Consider the following 15301-nt stretch of genomic DNA (forward strand, 5'->3'; position numbering starts at 1 on the left):
CAGTCTGTCTACATACATGCTTATCAGCACACTTTCCTAATGGTCTCAAACTCTGTTCAGCCAGGCCACTCTTCTTCCACGCTGGCTCATCTTTTGGCACATGAAGATGGCCTGCTCCTGTGCCTCTAGGTTTTCTTTCTTGAAGAGTGTTCAGCCTTCCTGGACTCCTTTGCCCTTCAGGACTGCCTCCCGAGGGAGTCAGCCGACAAATCCCTTTAAAAGACCAAAGTCTGCCCTCCAGAAGTCCAGGGTGCCAGTTCTGCTAATCCCCCTCCACATTTTTCCAAGAGTTGAAAACTCTATTAATTCAGTATTGCTGTGCCTGAGATGGTCTCCAACCTTCACATTGCCCACAAGTCCTTCTGTACTTACGATCAAAAGGTCCAATGGGGCACTGTCCCTAGCTGGCTCACTCACCAGCTGTGTCACGAAGGTATCTTCCACCCACACTATAAGCCTCCTGGACTGTTTCCCCTCTGCTGTGTTGTATTTCCAGCAGTTGTGTAGTAAGCTGAAATTTCTCGCAGTCACTAGCCCACAAGAACAAGGGCTAATAATTGCGAGACTTCTCTGTAGAATATTTGTCTGCCTCTTTGGCCTGGTTAGGTGGTCTATAACAGATGCCTACCAGGATGCCTGCCTCATTGGCCTTCCCCCTGATTCTTACCCATAAACATTCAACCCTGTCTTCACCATTATTATTCTCAAACTTTCTCATCCAAATAATCCCTGATTTACAGGGCTAATCAGCAGCTATGTAGAGGAGAAAGCAAACGAAGGGAGCACTTCTGTTGAGCCTGAACTCTTTAGTTGTCTGCTTTATATGGTTTCCTGGCTCCCAGTCTGCTTGCACATGGAATTAGCACACTGAAATGCAGCACACCCTGCCTCTCGCCTTGCTTAACATGGAACACCATGGGGAAGAATGGCTGTAAATGCAGAGGGGCTGAGGAGCAAGCACTGAGCAGAGGGCATGAGAGGCAGGGCTGGGCTGTAGGGACAGTGGTGACCACGTAGCATGAGGGCTGCTGCTGGGGGGCAGCGAGGACATGGACACAGTGACACGAGCCAGGTGCCACCAGTCCTCACACAACCCAGGTGCCACCACCCCATAGCGCAGCCCCCTCCCCCTGGGACATGGAGGAAGCCCCAGCCCCTCTCGAGCCCCGCCCCTCCCCGCCCCCGCGGCCGGCAGGGCCATTGCAGCCCCCCTCTCCGCAGCCCCTTCTAGTTCCCTCCCCCCTGCCATGATTGGTCGCTCCGCCTTCCTCCTGGCCTATTAGTGGCTGCCGCCGGCTGCCGTTGTGGGTAGGATTGGCTGCGTTGACGGCGGCGGGCAGCTGGCGGCGGCTGGGACCGGGCTGGGCCCGTAAGTCGGGGCCGGGGCCGGGGCCGGGGCCGGGGCCGGGGCCGGGGCCGGGGCCGGGGCCGGGGCCGGGGCCGGGGCCGGGGCCGGGGCCGGGGCCGGGGCCGGGGCCGGGGCCGGGGCCGGGGCCGGGGCCGGGGCCGGGGCCGGGGCCGGGGCCGGGGCCGGGGCCAACGGGAGGGCCGGCGGGGCTGTGCTGGCCCGCCGGGCCTCCGCTGGTACAGCGGGGCTGACAGGAGCAGCCTTCTGCGCCCTGTCAGTGCGCGAATCGCGAGGAACACGTAGCCGCTCTGCTGAGCGAGCTTCACACCTGCAAAGTGCATATGTTTAAACTTCCCGAGCGTATAAGTGTAATAAGTTTGTGCGTAGTTGAGTTAGGCTTGTGCAGAACTGCCTGCTCTTCCTTGCCTGTTAAAGAAAGGAAGATGTCTGAAAAGTGGCTCACTAAAAATGCGGTTTTAAAGCTTTATTAAAATGCGCAATTGCTGTGCCATTATGAAATGGGACCACTTTTTCCCCCTCACCAATACAATGTAGATAGCATGCAAAAGTTCTTCGCAGGTGAAGGCCTCATCAAAATAACTTGTGTGTTCCTGCCTTGTTAAGCTAGCTCCTCCTACAAAAACATTTTCTTCTGTTAAAACAATTCAGTGTAGCAAATAAAACATAGCTATATGATATATTAAGGTTAATTCAGCAAATAGTGCGATGGATATTGGCAGCAAAAAAAATAAACTGCTATTGCTGCCATTTTTACAAAGCGGTCTCCACTGTGATCCGTAGTATTTTGCTGGGTTGCATGTGTTTTGATTCTTGGCCTCTTATGTCTTAGGAACCTTGAACGAAAACAGAAAGTATTACTGTGCTCTACAGCAGCAGCTGCCAGAACCCCATTGTACTGAAGACAATGCGTTTGTAAGAGGGACAAGCTATGGCTTACAGTTTGCGGTGTAAGTACAGTTTGTTTGCCAGCTGAGGTAATTGGAGTTGTGGATGCACTTGAGGTTACAAGCATAAAACTTGCAGTTCAACAGGGGCTTATCACAGTATTTCTAAGTAATATTTTGAACAAAGCACAGGGAGTAAATGTGTTCAAATTGATATATTCACTGATATGTTAATGATCCCTCTGCTCTTTTGTGGATTGGGCTGTAAAATTCTGACAGAGTTTACTGTGGTGTTGTAGTGATGCCTCAGCAGCCTTTTATTTATATATTTAGTGGTATATTTGAACAGGTCCAGATTGTGTGTGTCAACTGAAATTGAAACAAACATTTTAAAAACTCAGTTCATTTGAACATTGTTTCAAGATATTATAGAAACACCTTTGAACATGTCCTAAGTATAAACCCAAATCACTGGGGGAGGGGAATGCTTGCTAACCCCGGCCTTCTGGTCAGAGCATTGGTGGAGGGGCGATCCTTTGCATGTCCTTAAAACACACACAGGCCTGAGCTTCGGGTGGTACTTTCAGTGTTTGCGGTTTGGGTCTCTGTGCCTTTTTGATAGCCTGAACTTGAATGAAACACCCTTAATGAAGTTTTTCACAGGAATATCCTGAAGTGCTCGGAGTAATGCTGTGCTCATTTAGTACAGGGGCACTTCCTGAGCCATCAAACCTTTGCTCCCTTAAAGGCCTAAAGGCCCTGTCGGGTTGGCTGCTTTTGTGGTACTTGTGGAGCAGGTTATAAGCTATTTATACTGGAAACAGATGTAATTATTAACAAGCTTGTAGCAATGAGTGGAATAATCCGTAAGGACAACAGAGTGGGCACATGAATTCCTCAAAGCTTGTGTCACCATGGAGGAAGATATTTGGGGATTCTGCTGCCAATAGTATTTATTATTCTGAGTAATTGTTCTAAAACAGCTTTTCCAATCTGATTAATTTCAAGTGTGATATTTTGGTACCCTTATACAGTGTTTCAGGTAGCCAAATGTGTGACTATGGAAGCAGAAAAAATTCCAGCTGGCGCATATGCGTGTTCTTTCATAGGTACTTACAATTATTAAAACATGGTCTGGAAAGTCTGTAATGTTTTAGCTGCTAAAATCCCCTGTGGTTTTCATGTATTGCTGTAACATCTGCAACACCTTTGTGCTAGATGCTGTGCAGGAAGAAAAAAATCCAAGGTGTTAACTGATTGAATATGAAATGATGTAACTACTTGATAACATAGAAAAGCGAAGTACAGAGAAATGATTCTGATACTGATGGTGGACTGTGGATGATTGCTCAGGAGATTAGTGGTAATCAGCTACACCAAAATGTCCTTCCCCATCAGCTTAGTGTCGGAGGTTAAATAAACCTGAAATAATCAAGGGAAGTTTCCATAACTCAAATGATTTCAAAACATCAGCAAAAGCCCAAATAAGCCTTTTGTTTTAATGGCTCTGTAGTTGCCATTGCATTATAAACAGGCAAGTCTTCATCACGTTTGGTGAGCAAGGTGTTTGTAGCTTGGTAACAGCTTCAGAAAGCTGGTTGGGTAAGAATTTTAAGCAGTTCTCTGAGTTAGGAGTCTGCAACAGTATTTTTTTTTGACTCTTAAAAATTGACTCCTAGGTATTAAATCTATAACGTGTCTCTAAGACTGGCATAAGAGGCTTCAAGTGAAAGGTGATTGTTTTTTAAAAGGAGATGACAGGAAAATCAAGTATTTGTACCACACCCAGTGAAATTGTTGCCATTTCATAGAGCACTTCAATTGTGTAACACTTCAGAAGTTTGTAAGAAGTAGAAGATGTGCAAAAGTAATAAAAATGAGAAGTTGATCGGTCGATTTCACATCTGAAGTATGTGAAAGCAAATAGTGATCGGGAGTCACACTGTAGGGCACATCTGACCCCACCCACTAGGGGGCTAGAAAAAAGCACAGATGTTTCCCTCTCCAGTATAGTAAGGGATGACGTGAACCCCATTTCTATGTTCTTCTAGCATATACATCTGAAATTCAGGTGGGCTCACCTGGGGAGTGGTAGCTATTCTGCTCTGCCAGTATCCCAGCACTGGGAGTTCGTATGAGCCCTGTTCTCTGGGCTGCAGCATGACCATCTTCATTCCCCCCCCCGCAATCCCTTTAAGCTCCATGGTGTTACTGCAGGTAGAAACATTTCCCTTTTGTCACTTTCACTTGTGTTGTTTCTGAATGTCAGGAAAATCTTCCTTGCTGCAATTAAAGACCAACTTCTTTTTTTCCCCTCTTTGTGTGTGTGGGGAGGTATGGTGCTTAAAACTCTTTGCAGAATGCTAGATCCAGTTTTAATGTTGATCAACATAGAGGGATTACTTTGCATGCCTTGCAGCCCTCACTCTAATACCACTCAGTTCGTCACTGTTTGCTGCGACAGAGCAGGAGTATTGACTTTTGTAACATGTGGGCCTCCAGAGTCCTGTGGAGCTGCACATCACCAATTATTGCTTTGACAATTTGCTCTGTTGCTTATCCCCACCTGACAGTGATTGTCCTGCTCTTCTCTTCAGAACTGTCTCAATTTCTTCCCAGGTGCATTAGGATCACTTCACATTATGTGTCTAAACTTCAAGAATCTTGAAGGCCCAACCAACTTCAGGAGAGGTCTCCTATCTGTCAGCTGGATCAGAGGCTTTTGTTAGCCCTGTATCCAAGAAATGGGGTACTGTTTGTGAAAGGAAAATGTTGTTCAAAGCAGTGAGTTTTCACTGTTCTTCAGGGGAAAAAAAAAACACTTTTGAAAATGATTTTCAGTACTTCTTGAAGCAGATGAGGGTTCGTTTGGGTTTGGGTTAACTTGAATTTAATAGAGGCAGCTGTGTAAGATGAGAGAAAGATGACAATGGAAAAACACATCTTTGGGCATGATCTGCTGCTGAATTGTATCACTCCTAAAAGTTTTGAGTACCTGAACTTCCACCCTGTGATTCTGTTGTCATCTTATATTTGCTGTGTTTGCCAGGAAGAGGGGAAGTGACTGTTCCAACTTCTTAAAGTATGTTGAGGTTACCTGCACTAACAAAACATAAAACTGAACCTTCTCTGCTTAAACTGTTCAAAAGTTTTGACACTGTTTAGTTCTGGCTTCCATTTGTGGCCTTTCAGCTCTAAAGAGACACATCCTCATCTCTAAAGTTTGTAATTGGAACTGAAATTGAAAAGCACAGTATGGAAGTCAGAGGCAAAGGGAAAAGAGGGTGGATCAGGGTGGCGGAAGGTTTTGGTGGTGTTCTTAGTGCACAAGTAATTCTGGGTTTGAGAGAGAAAAGGAGATAAACCGTGTGCTGGCAGTCTGAAAAAAAGGAGTGAATTTCTGGATATCATTTTAAAAACAGGAGATGAAAACTACTCCTTCCACACCGTTAGTTTGGTACACGTTTAGTGTGGGAAATTGCAGGGAGGAGAGATGCATGGGTTCAGTGGGCAGCTGGCACCCCAAGGTGTTGTGTCAACAGTAATGTTTGTGTGCTGGGTCCCACTGGGATGGAGTTTTCTGTCCCACAGCACCCCACGCAGCGCTGTGCCCCGCACCTGCAGCCTTGGATACCAGCGATGTTTTGTCTGCAGCGGGGTGGCGCTGGCACAGCACCAGGGCTGGCTCCCTGGCCCCCCAGAGCAAGCAGGATGGGGTGGGCAGCCTGAGGGGGGACACGGCAGGGCATCTGACCCAAACTGCCCAACGGGATGTTTGGGGAAGGGGCTCTTGTTAGGGAAGCGCCTGGCCTCCCAAGCAACTGCGACACATTGAGGCCCTCCTTCCCAAGACATGGCCAAAATTTACTCCTTGGTGGGAAGTACAGAGTATTTGTGTTCTCCTTTTTCTTCTGCACAGTCTTTGCTTTTGTTTTCCTCTGATTAAACCACTCCTGATCTTAACCATGAGTTTGTTTTATTTTTTTTGCTATCCTGTTTTCTCACCCTGTCCTTCTGGGAAGGGGGAGTGAGACAGCTGTGTGGTGGAGCTGATCTGCCCATCAGTTGTTAAACCACCATACACATCACTGCAGGGGCTACTGCCAAAGCTAGGCTTCTTATTTTTCAAGCTGTAATGCTCATTTACTAAGGCAGGGTGGGACTTGCACTTAATTGGTTAGTGCATGCGATACATACACCATCCTTATCTTTAAAAGCTTTTAGTGCTTCAGTTCCTTAATCTTTCCTGTCTCTTGAGTTGAGTTTTAATGTAGAACTTCTGCTGAAGCTATTCCTCAGGATAAAAACTGGAAAAGCAATTATTATGGTAAGCCAGAGCTGGCAGTTGGTAGGACAGATTTGCATGTCCTACCAAAGTCAGGGTTGAGTCAAAGTCAAGGCAGACGAAAGCAATGAGTTTAAACTATTTTCAGTTCTATCTAGGAAAGTAAAGTGTGTAGGGCTAAAATATGAGCAAGGCAGTGCAAAGAAACTAGGCATAATGCAGAAGCTGAACACACATTTGGACCAGATAACTGGTAGGAGGACAGTGGAAAAATCAGTGCTGGAATGGTTACAGATCAGTACTCAATGGGCAGAGTTCATGGCTAAGGGATGCAGGTGTTTAGTAGCAGAGTTTGCGGTTTGCCTGGTGATCCCTGCTTCTAGCTGCTTGCTTCTGGCTCTGTTCTGTCACCTCAGCTGTGCTGATGCAACTGTCATGTGAGCTTGAAGTTGGGGGGAAAAAAAGACCCTAACAAAGGGGGATTTGGTGAAGCTTAGTAAGTTCACTTGGTCCAGTTTACAGCTTGGCAGCCAGCTACTGTAACTGCAGCTGAAGCAGCATCAGAGCAAGCCTGTCTGACCCCGGCAGTTTGTCTGAAGTGAACAGACAACTGTGCAGGGGATTCTCTGCACCCATGCTGGCTGGAAAAGCCTGCGCGAAGATTAGGAATGATGCAGGATCTTCAGCTTAAGGAGAATGTCTAGGGATAGAAAGGGACTGTGACAAGATGGTGGTTTGTAGCAGCTCACCCATTCTACATGGGAGGTCGTGACTGGGATCCACTTGCGAAGGGATTTCTGGACTTGAACTAGTCTTATGTTTCTCCTTTTTGCGTCTTTACGAAATATCAATTGCCCTGTGGCTATATTTAAAACATTTTATTCAAAGCAACCATTTAGAATTTCCTGCATATATTTGAATTCACTATTACTTGTATAGTACCAGAGCCTGTTCCCCTTAAAGCCTTTGGCAAACTTTTTTACAATTTGGATAGAGTTGTGATTGTATATGCTGAGTATCAGCATATTGTTGTGGTTTAACCTGGCTGGCAGCTAAACACCACACAGCTGTTCACTCACCCTCCCCCCTCCCTCTCTGGGATGAGGGAGGGAAACGGGAAAGTGAAGCCGGTGAGTTGAGATAAAGACAGTTTATTAAGACAGGAAAATAATAATAACAATAATAATAATAGTGGTAATGATAATAGTATTAATAATAATAATGTGTATGAAACAAGTGATGCACAATGCAATTGCTCACCACCCACTGACCGATGCCCAGCCTATCCCCGAGCAGCCGGCCCCCCCACCCCGGCCAGCCACCCCTATATATTGTTTAGCATGACGTCAAATGGTATGGAATACCCCTTTGGCCACTTTGGGTCAGCTGTCCTGGGTCTGTCCCCTCCCAGCTCCTGCTGCACCCCCAGCCTGCTCGCTGGCAGGACAGAGCGAGAAGCTGATAAGTCCTTGGCCTGGTGTAAACACTGCTCTGCAACAATTAAAACATCAGCATGTTATCAGCGCTCTTCTCATCCTAATCCAAAACATAGCACCCTACCAGCTACTATGAGGAAAATTAACTCTGTCCGAACTGGAACCAGGACATGTATACATCCTTAATTGATATTAAAGATATGCAGACAGTGCCCAAAATACTAAGTATCTTCTTTTAGTGTGCATATTGACTAATGCAGAAATAGAACTATTTGTATTATTATTCCTTAATGGACTGCAATATATCAGAAAGTGTTTTGCACTTGTGGCACAAAAATGAATATATAAAACTGCAAATTTTCAGGGAAATCCAAAATAGAAGCTGTATTTAGTATTGAAGTGGAAGGAAGCCCCTATCAATTTAAACATCTCATTGGTGTTCTTTCCCTCTGTTTTGGTCTTTGCAAAGTGATTCAGATCAGCGTCAGAGTATTTTGCAGTGGCCTTTCTTCTAGGAGTCTTTCATTTTAAAGAGTGTGTGCGTGGAGGATAACTTTTTGTTTGGTAGTAGTATTTGGTTTTGTTCATATACATGTTTATTACCTTCTTACGCAATTCCAAGGGATGTCTGCTCTGTTAACATGGTCTAACACTTGAGCATTTGTATGGTATTATGCTTTCCAAGACAAATTGTATTCGTCAGCAAGAAACAAATAGGAGCATAAAACCTTCCTCAAATTTATCTTTAGACTTCTGCTGTTGATATAAAAAGCTTTTTTCTGAAACAGCATTTTAGGATTTCTGTCATCTAAATTGTTGATTATTTTTGCCTAAAATGCAAATGGTTAGTAATGTGCTTCATCCACTATCACCAAGCATTACCTTGCTATTACATCTCTAAGAGATGATATGGTTTTGGATGTCTCCTCTTCCTTCTGTCTGTTCCTCTGTCTTCCCAAAGAACAATCTTAGTGCTCTATCTGATTTAATACTCCTTGGAAACTGGGACCTTGGTGCAGTGGAAGGGTGCACTGGACCTGAGTCCCTTCCTTCCCTTTCTGCCCCAGAAATGCCCAGCCTTCCTCTCTTCACCTGTTTCCAGATGCATGCCTGTGTGCTGCAGCTGTGTTTTCCATCCGCTGTACTTGCAGGCAGAAGGACAAGCACAGTCTGGCTCTGACCTCTTTGCCTTTCTGTTGCTGGAGCTGAAAGGCCATGCAGCAAGCCCTGCTCTAGGGAGCATAGGGAGGGCCGTGTGTGAGGGCGCACAGAGCAGAGACTGAGGGAAGTGTCTCGGAAGTGTAAGAACCTAATTCTGGTACTGCATGTGCTTAGGATCACATTGCCACCTGGTATTGTTATTTTACTGTCACTAGCATTGATCCTGCTTATATCAAAATTGATAGGGTCAGGCTTGTAGTGCCCGCTAGGTATAAACATGTTGGCACCAAGTGTGCATGCGTGCTTTTAAGTTAAGAGCTTAGTTTAAGATGACTTAGCAAATAATTGTGAAGAGCCCTGCAGAGTTCTTGGAGTTCAAAAAATATAAACTTGATGTAGTTAGTATTTTTATTAGCTCTCCAAATAATGTTAAATGCTGAATTATTTTTGTCATTCAAGTAGACAAGGTGACAATAAGCATTTCTTTTCTTCAGAAAAAAGATTCAGATATCTTTAATTGCCTGTACTGTATTTCCAAAGTTAGGCCCACAGTGGAAGAAAAAATACATGGTTCATATTTGCAGAAGGGATCCTTTGCACTACTGGGATCCCGGAGACCTAAATTGGTCAGTCTGGTTGAAGGTGTAACCAGGTGATGTTTCAGATGTTAAAAGTCATCACTTTCTGTAATCTGAGAGGTGAACAAAAAAAAAGTTCAGTTTCATTTAACGTGAATTCAGTGGAAAGCCAGCCTGCCAGCTTATTGAACAGGGACCACAGGCTACTTTCAGCTTCAGGCAGAGATAAGGAGCTGTACTAAGTGAAAACATTGACTTAGTGGAATTCATGTGCTCAAAGGAGAGTGCAAAATGACCTGGAAGGTTAATGAAAAGACAGTAATTAATGACTGAAAAATAAATCCTTGAAGCACACTCCATTTGTTTATATCCACATAGTTGAGGTGATACTGTTTAAAAATAATCACTATTTTGTTCTCAAATATCGTAATTATGAGTCTGAAGTCACTGCTAAGCTAAAGACTTTGAAGAAGAAACTTTTGGATAAATAAATCAGGTTGTTTAGTAAAATGTTTCATTTTAGATAAAATTAGATAGGTAAATCCCAGGCAATGAAGCTAAATTCTATCTGAACATTCATTGTCTTGAAATGAAATTTGCCAATGTATGTAGTGTGGAGCTTGTGAGCATAGTTAAGTATTTCAAGAATTTCAGTGCTGATCTGGCTGTAGTTGGGAGAGGGGAACTGTGACAATCTGCTGTTTTAAATTATGCGGATACTTCCTTTTCTTTCTATGCCTTTCTTCTGTGAACTGAAATGGAATAATCTCTCCATCATCCTGATCACTGGTGCTTGCAAAACTGAAAGTTCTCCATTCAAATTCATTTTTTTAAATCATCTCTTCTTGGAAGTTTCCAATACCTCCGGGAAACGGAGCTGTAGAATGCTGGTTACAGATAAGGAATACTAGTTAATACAGTTTAAAAGATAACATGAATATTTTTACCTTTAACTTTTTTCTGAATTGATCAAGGATGTGCTTTAGCAGTGATTCAGCACTAGCCAGGTTAGGGAGAAGGTGTCAAGAACTTGAGTTGTTTTTGTTTCACCCATTTGACAGCCAAATGCACTGTTAAACTTCTGCAAAAATATGTAAATTAATTCTGTAATCTAGAAGACAGTAAGCGTGTCTGTATTATATGCATTTACTTTTTTCAGACCTTGAATGTGAGTTTCTATTTTAATATTGTGGCAGAAAATGGTTTATTTGTTAGTAGATGTAAAAGAAAAAAGAGCAGCTGGGTAGGATAGCTGAAATTACTTTTACTTCTGTGTTGAGTATTGGTGAGATCACGGCCACAATACGCACAAGTTCTACTTTTTTGAAGGATCCTGTGAAAAATTTGAGGAAGAATGGGAAAAAGTTCAAAGGTATTAAACAGTTGGAAAAAATACTTCATGGAGAGACAGTTGAGACTCACTATATATCTTAACTAGCTTAAAAAAAATACAGACAACAACAAAACTCCCAAACTTCTGCAGCAGTAACTAATGACCAATTTTTATCTCATTTTCCACTAGATTGAATAACTGGAATCTGAAGCTAGGTGCCTCTGAATGTAAAAATAGGCCTGAGTTCAGGGTTATACGGAGATTTTTTTAATACCACAGCTATTAATTTTTGGAACAAACTGCAAAGGAAGCAGTGCTTAGTATTAGCTAGAGTTACCTTAAAGACATGAAGAGGTAGAATAGAGTTTGGCTTTGTATTTTTATTAAGATGTCTGAAATCAAGCTTTTTTCCTCAAAACTTTTATTATGCTTAATTTAGGAATAATGTACTTGAAATAATGTGGTGTGATGCAAAGGATGGTGGATGATTAGATACTTAAGCAGTTTTGCTGTGAATCGATGAAAAAGCATCAAATTACTTTTTTCTATACCATATAAAGTTCATTTTCAGATCTTCAAGGAGATATGGTCTATTTCATCTTGATCAGTCGTAATGGTCACTTCTTGGGAGCTGTCACGGCAACAAATGCTTAGAGCATTTGTCGTGAAGTAAAAAGACTGGGAATAGGAAAGATGGTGAAAAGTGGTGACTTTTTTTTTCTCTGTATGACTTTAATGTGATAAAGCTGTCAGTGTAGCAGGGGTCTGCTTCTTTTTTTTGTGTAAGCAGGACAGCTACAATTTATTCATGATACAGTTTCCTCCCTGGATCACTTAATCAAAGAAACATTCTTTGTTTCTTTGTCTTATTGAATGTCTTTGGAGAGTCTCTTAATGTTTTCCTGGTTCTTAAGGGAGCCAAATTTTTCTGAAAAAAAAAAAATCCTTCTACAGGAACCCTTATTCACAATTGCATAGTCATTAGTTTGCAATTGTGATTTGTGTTCTGAACATGCAGCTCCCATCAAGCAGTTCACAATTCTGAGCTGGAATAATGCATGCGTATCTTCAACAGTACTCCATTTCTGTACAGCTTTTTGTAAATAAAAGGACGAGGTTTTATACCATTACTCATTAATGTCAGTAATGGAAATGCAAATGCCAATGGCCAGTTCCACCTTTGAAGTTGAAAACCTGTAGGAATTTAAATACAGATTTGTTGGAACACATTTGTTTTTGTATCAGGCAATTAGAAGAGTGAAACTTAAATATGTGAACCACTTCTAGTAGGATTATATGCTTCTATTTTTACTTGTTGCACATCCATGCAATTATCACCATAGAAAGTTTCAAAGCAATCATAATATAGCCTAAATTTAAAAAATGTATTCAGATACTTTTTGGCTAGTGCTGTCATTATATTCCTTAAACTACAAAAATTGCTAGGTACATAACGAAAGATTTTCAGTATTTCAGCTTTTGGAAGAAAGGTAGGATTTTCTTAAGATGTCTCAGATAAGCTGTGGTTTCTCCTTCATTCTGTTTTTTCTGCCAGTGCTTCTATGGATTAGACTCTGCTTGAACACAATGGTGCTGTTCAAGTAGGTCAGAGCAGTTCTGAGAACCACAGGTAAGACAAAACTGCCTGCTCCTATGGTGGTCGGCATTGCTCCATGCAGAGGTTCGTATGTCACAATGGGTATTTTGCACCCACCCAGAGGGTGGCGATTTGTGATCTAGGCCGTGCACTCCTTAATTCCTGGAAGCCCTTTCTGTTCTTTCTAGTGTACAGGATGTGAGAGAGTGAAGTGCACTGGGGAGAATGAAAAGTAATGAAGAATCATACACTGGATCCCTTTAACCTCCCTCTGCCATGAAGAGAGTTGTTGGGGTTGTAGTGTGTGAGGGCTGGCATTCCAACAGAGGACTCATCAGGTAATGGAGCAGGAGGCTCCAGTCTGGCCAGCTGTGGCTCTGTAAACCACAACGACTTTGAGACTTGTATGTAGGATTGTGGTCAAGGTAATGGATCATTTCTGAATGCCTGTGTTATGGCACTGGGCTATGAACAGCATGCGTCTTCAGTTAGCCTTGAACATTATTGTGTTTGCTCTAGAAAAATAGTGTGGTTTTTTTGTGTGTGGAGTTACGTAAGTCAGATAGATGGTGTCCATCCAGATTCTCAGGGTTTCCATGTTATAGTCTGTAGTCTGCTGGCTCTGGGGAGTGGAGTCCTTGGTGCAGTATTCATGGAAGTAAAGAAGTCTGCTCCATTGCTTTAGTGATTGAGGCTCTGCCCAGGAAAGCTTGGGCCTACCTGCTTTTCGTTGTGCATTTTGGGAACCACTCTCCTGGGTTCTGTGTCTTTCTTAAATCTATGTCCAATAATTTTAAACTTTTCTTCTTAATAACTGCTGTTAATGAGCCTTTGAGGAATTCAGGTGACTGCAGTATCCTTCTGAAACAATGGAGGTGTGGGTATAAACATCTTTAGCTTGTCATGTGGTTAATGTGTTTAGCCTGTTTCACATGCCTGAATTATTTAATCACCGGTGTGTGGCATCAGAAGAGAAGCACATCCTTTCATCCTGGCCTTAGATATTATGAAGATATATCCAAGACTCTTCTCTTTTGCAGAACTTTGTCTTGTCAGCAGCAATTGGATGTGTTTTGAACAGGCCTAACAAACTGAGCTTCTGGCTGCCAGGTAGAGCAATGCCCACTTTTATGGTTGGGTTAGCTGGGGGAAACTGAGAGAATTTATTCAGAATATAATAAATATAATCAGAAACTGAGAGAATTTATTACATGTTGCAAAGAACTTGATTGTGTGAAGGATTGCTTGTAGACAAGTGTCTGGATTTAGATGCCTAAATGCTGCCCATTTTAGGCATGCAGGCTCCTTATTTTGGTATCTAGGTAGATCTCTACTTTTCCCTTAATCCAAATGTTCAGTAAAAGGTGAAAGCTTTCACTATTTTGATCTAATAAGCCTCTCCCAGGACAGAATAGCTGCATGATGTATCTTTTAAGAACAATTGAATACGAGATGTATACTCTGCATGTGGAGGAATTACTTGAAAAAAAAAAAAAGGCATTGCATCCAGCTTTAAAGATTTTACCTTTTGTGAGCATCAATTTTTAAAAATAAAAAATCAAGAGTTGCATTCCAAGAGTTTGACTCTCTTGGGTGGACATCTGTTCATGAAGAATACTGATGTTTTAGAGAACAAACTGAAATTAACAATTAAGCAGTGTTGCTATGTTCACACTATTTTTTTGTTGTTTCAACCAGTTGTATTAGTGTGGTTGAAGGCTGATTTCTCTGTTGCTATGCTAACTTACTAATCTAACTTGGATTTTGCTCTGCAAGTTGTCTGGATGTAGATGCTTATTGTCAGCTCCCTCTGGCATTCTGTTTTCCAGTCATGTTATAATAACTGGAAATTAAGAATTGTCAGAGATTACTTGAGTAAACATGACTTGCTGGTTGACATAGTAAGGATTTTAACTGGTTGACTAATTAAGAAAATCGTCACCCTCCTACCCTGCCTTATTTTTTGCATTAGTTGCAGAGATTGTTTTGGCAAAGATGTTAGAGAATTTTAACATTTCTAAGGAGCAGCAGTTGCAAAGGATTACAGGAGTAATGTAGTTAATGCTGAATTTATGATTTTAGCTTCTGTTGTTTGTTACAGGATGGGCAGCTTTGGACAAATACTTTTTTTTGAGGAAGATTATATGTAATCAAACTACACAGAATATCATAGACAAATGAGAAAAGCAGCCTCTGATACCTGATAACCTTTTTCTACAAAGGTTGAATTGGGTTCTATCCCAGGTCTGTAGAAATAAGAAGTATCACCATATTGTAGCTTGTGATGGGCATGTTTGGACTTAGTATTCACGGAAGTGGGCTGTAGCTGAAGACATTTCATGTGTGGGGAGAAAAGTGGAAAGAAGAGATGACTAGGGTTACACATTCTAGGCGAGATTTAGAGCCACAGATTTCATGTAGTAAGTTACAGCAGCATTTTTGTCAATGCTTTGTTAAAATTAGCTAAAGATCACAAAAATTGAAGCTGACAAAATTCAAATAGAAGACTCCTTATGTTATACGTAGCTTGAACATTGCAATTTTAAGTAATTGAATTGCAAATATTTGCTTTTTAATTTTGAGCACTGGAAGTCTCTTCATTATTGCTGTTAATTCACCTGAGAATGAAGCACAAATACTTTAGACTCTTGTGACAGA

At 42.3% G+C, this 15301-nt stretch overlaps 1 protein-coding gene across 1 annotated transcript in view; it reads left to right on the forward strand.

Annotated features, from left to right (window-relative positions):
* Nucleotides 1–1230: 1230 nt before the first annotated feature.
* The window catches only part of PJA2 (praja ring finger ubiquitin ligase 2), a 37101-nt gene continuing 23030 nt past the window's right edge, over nt 1231–15301 (forward strand). Inside the window, exons 1-2 of the mRNA XM_080574938.1 lie at nt 1231–1369; nt 2199–2316. Of these exons, the coding sequence (XP_080431064.1) occupies nt 2298–2316 (19 nt within the window). The 5' untranslated portion in view covers nt 1231–1369; nt 2199–2297. The remainder of the gene's footprint in view (nt 1370–2198; nt 2317–15301) is intronic.

The sequence above is a fragment of the Anser brachyrhynchus genome (genome assembly GCF_964034855.1).
Source record: "Anser brachyrhynchus genome assembly, chromosome: Z".
Lineage (NCBI taxonomy): Eukaryota > Metazoa > Chordata > Aves > Anseriformes > Anatidae > Anser > Anser brachyrhynchus.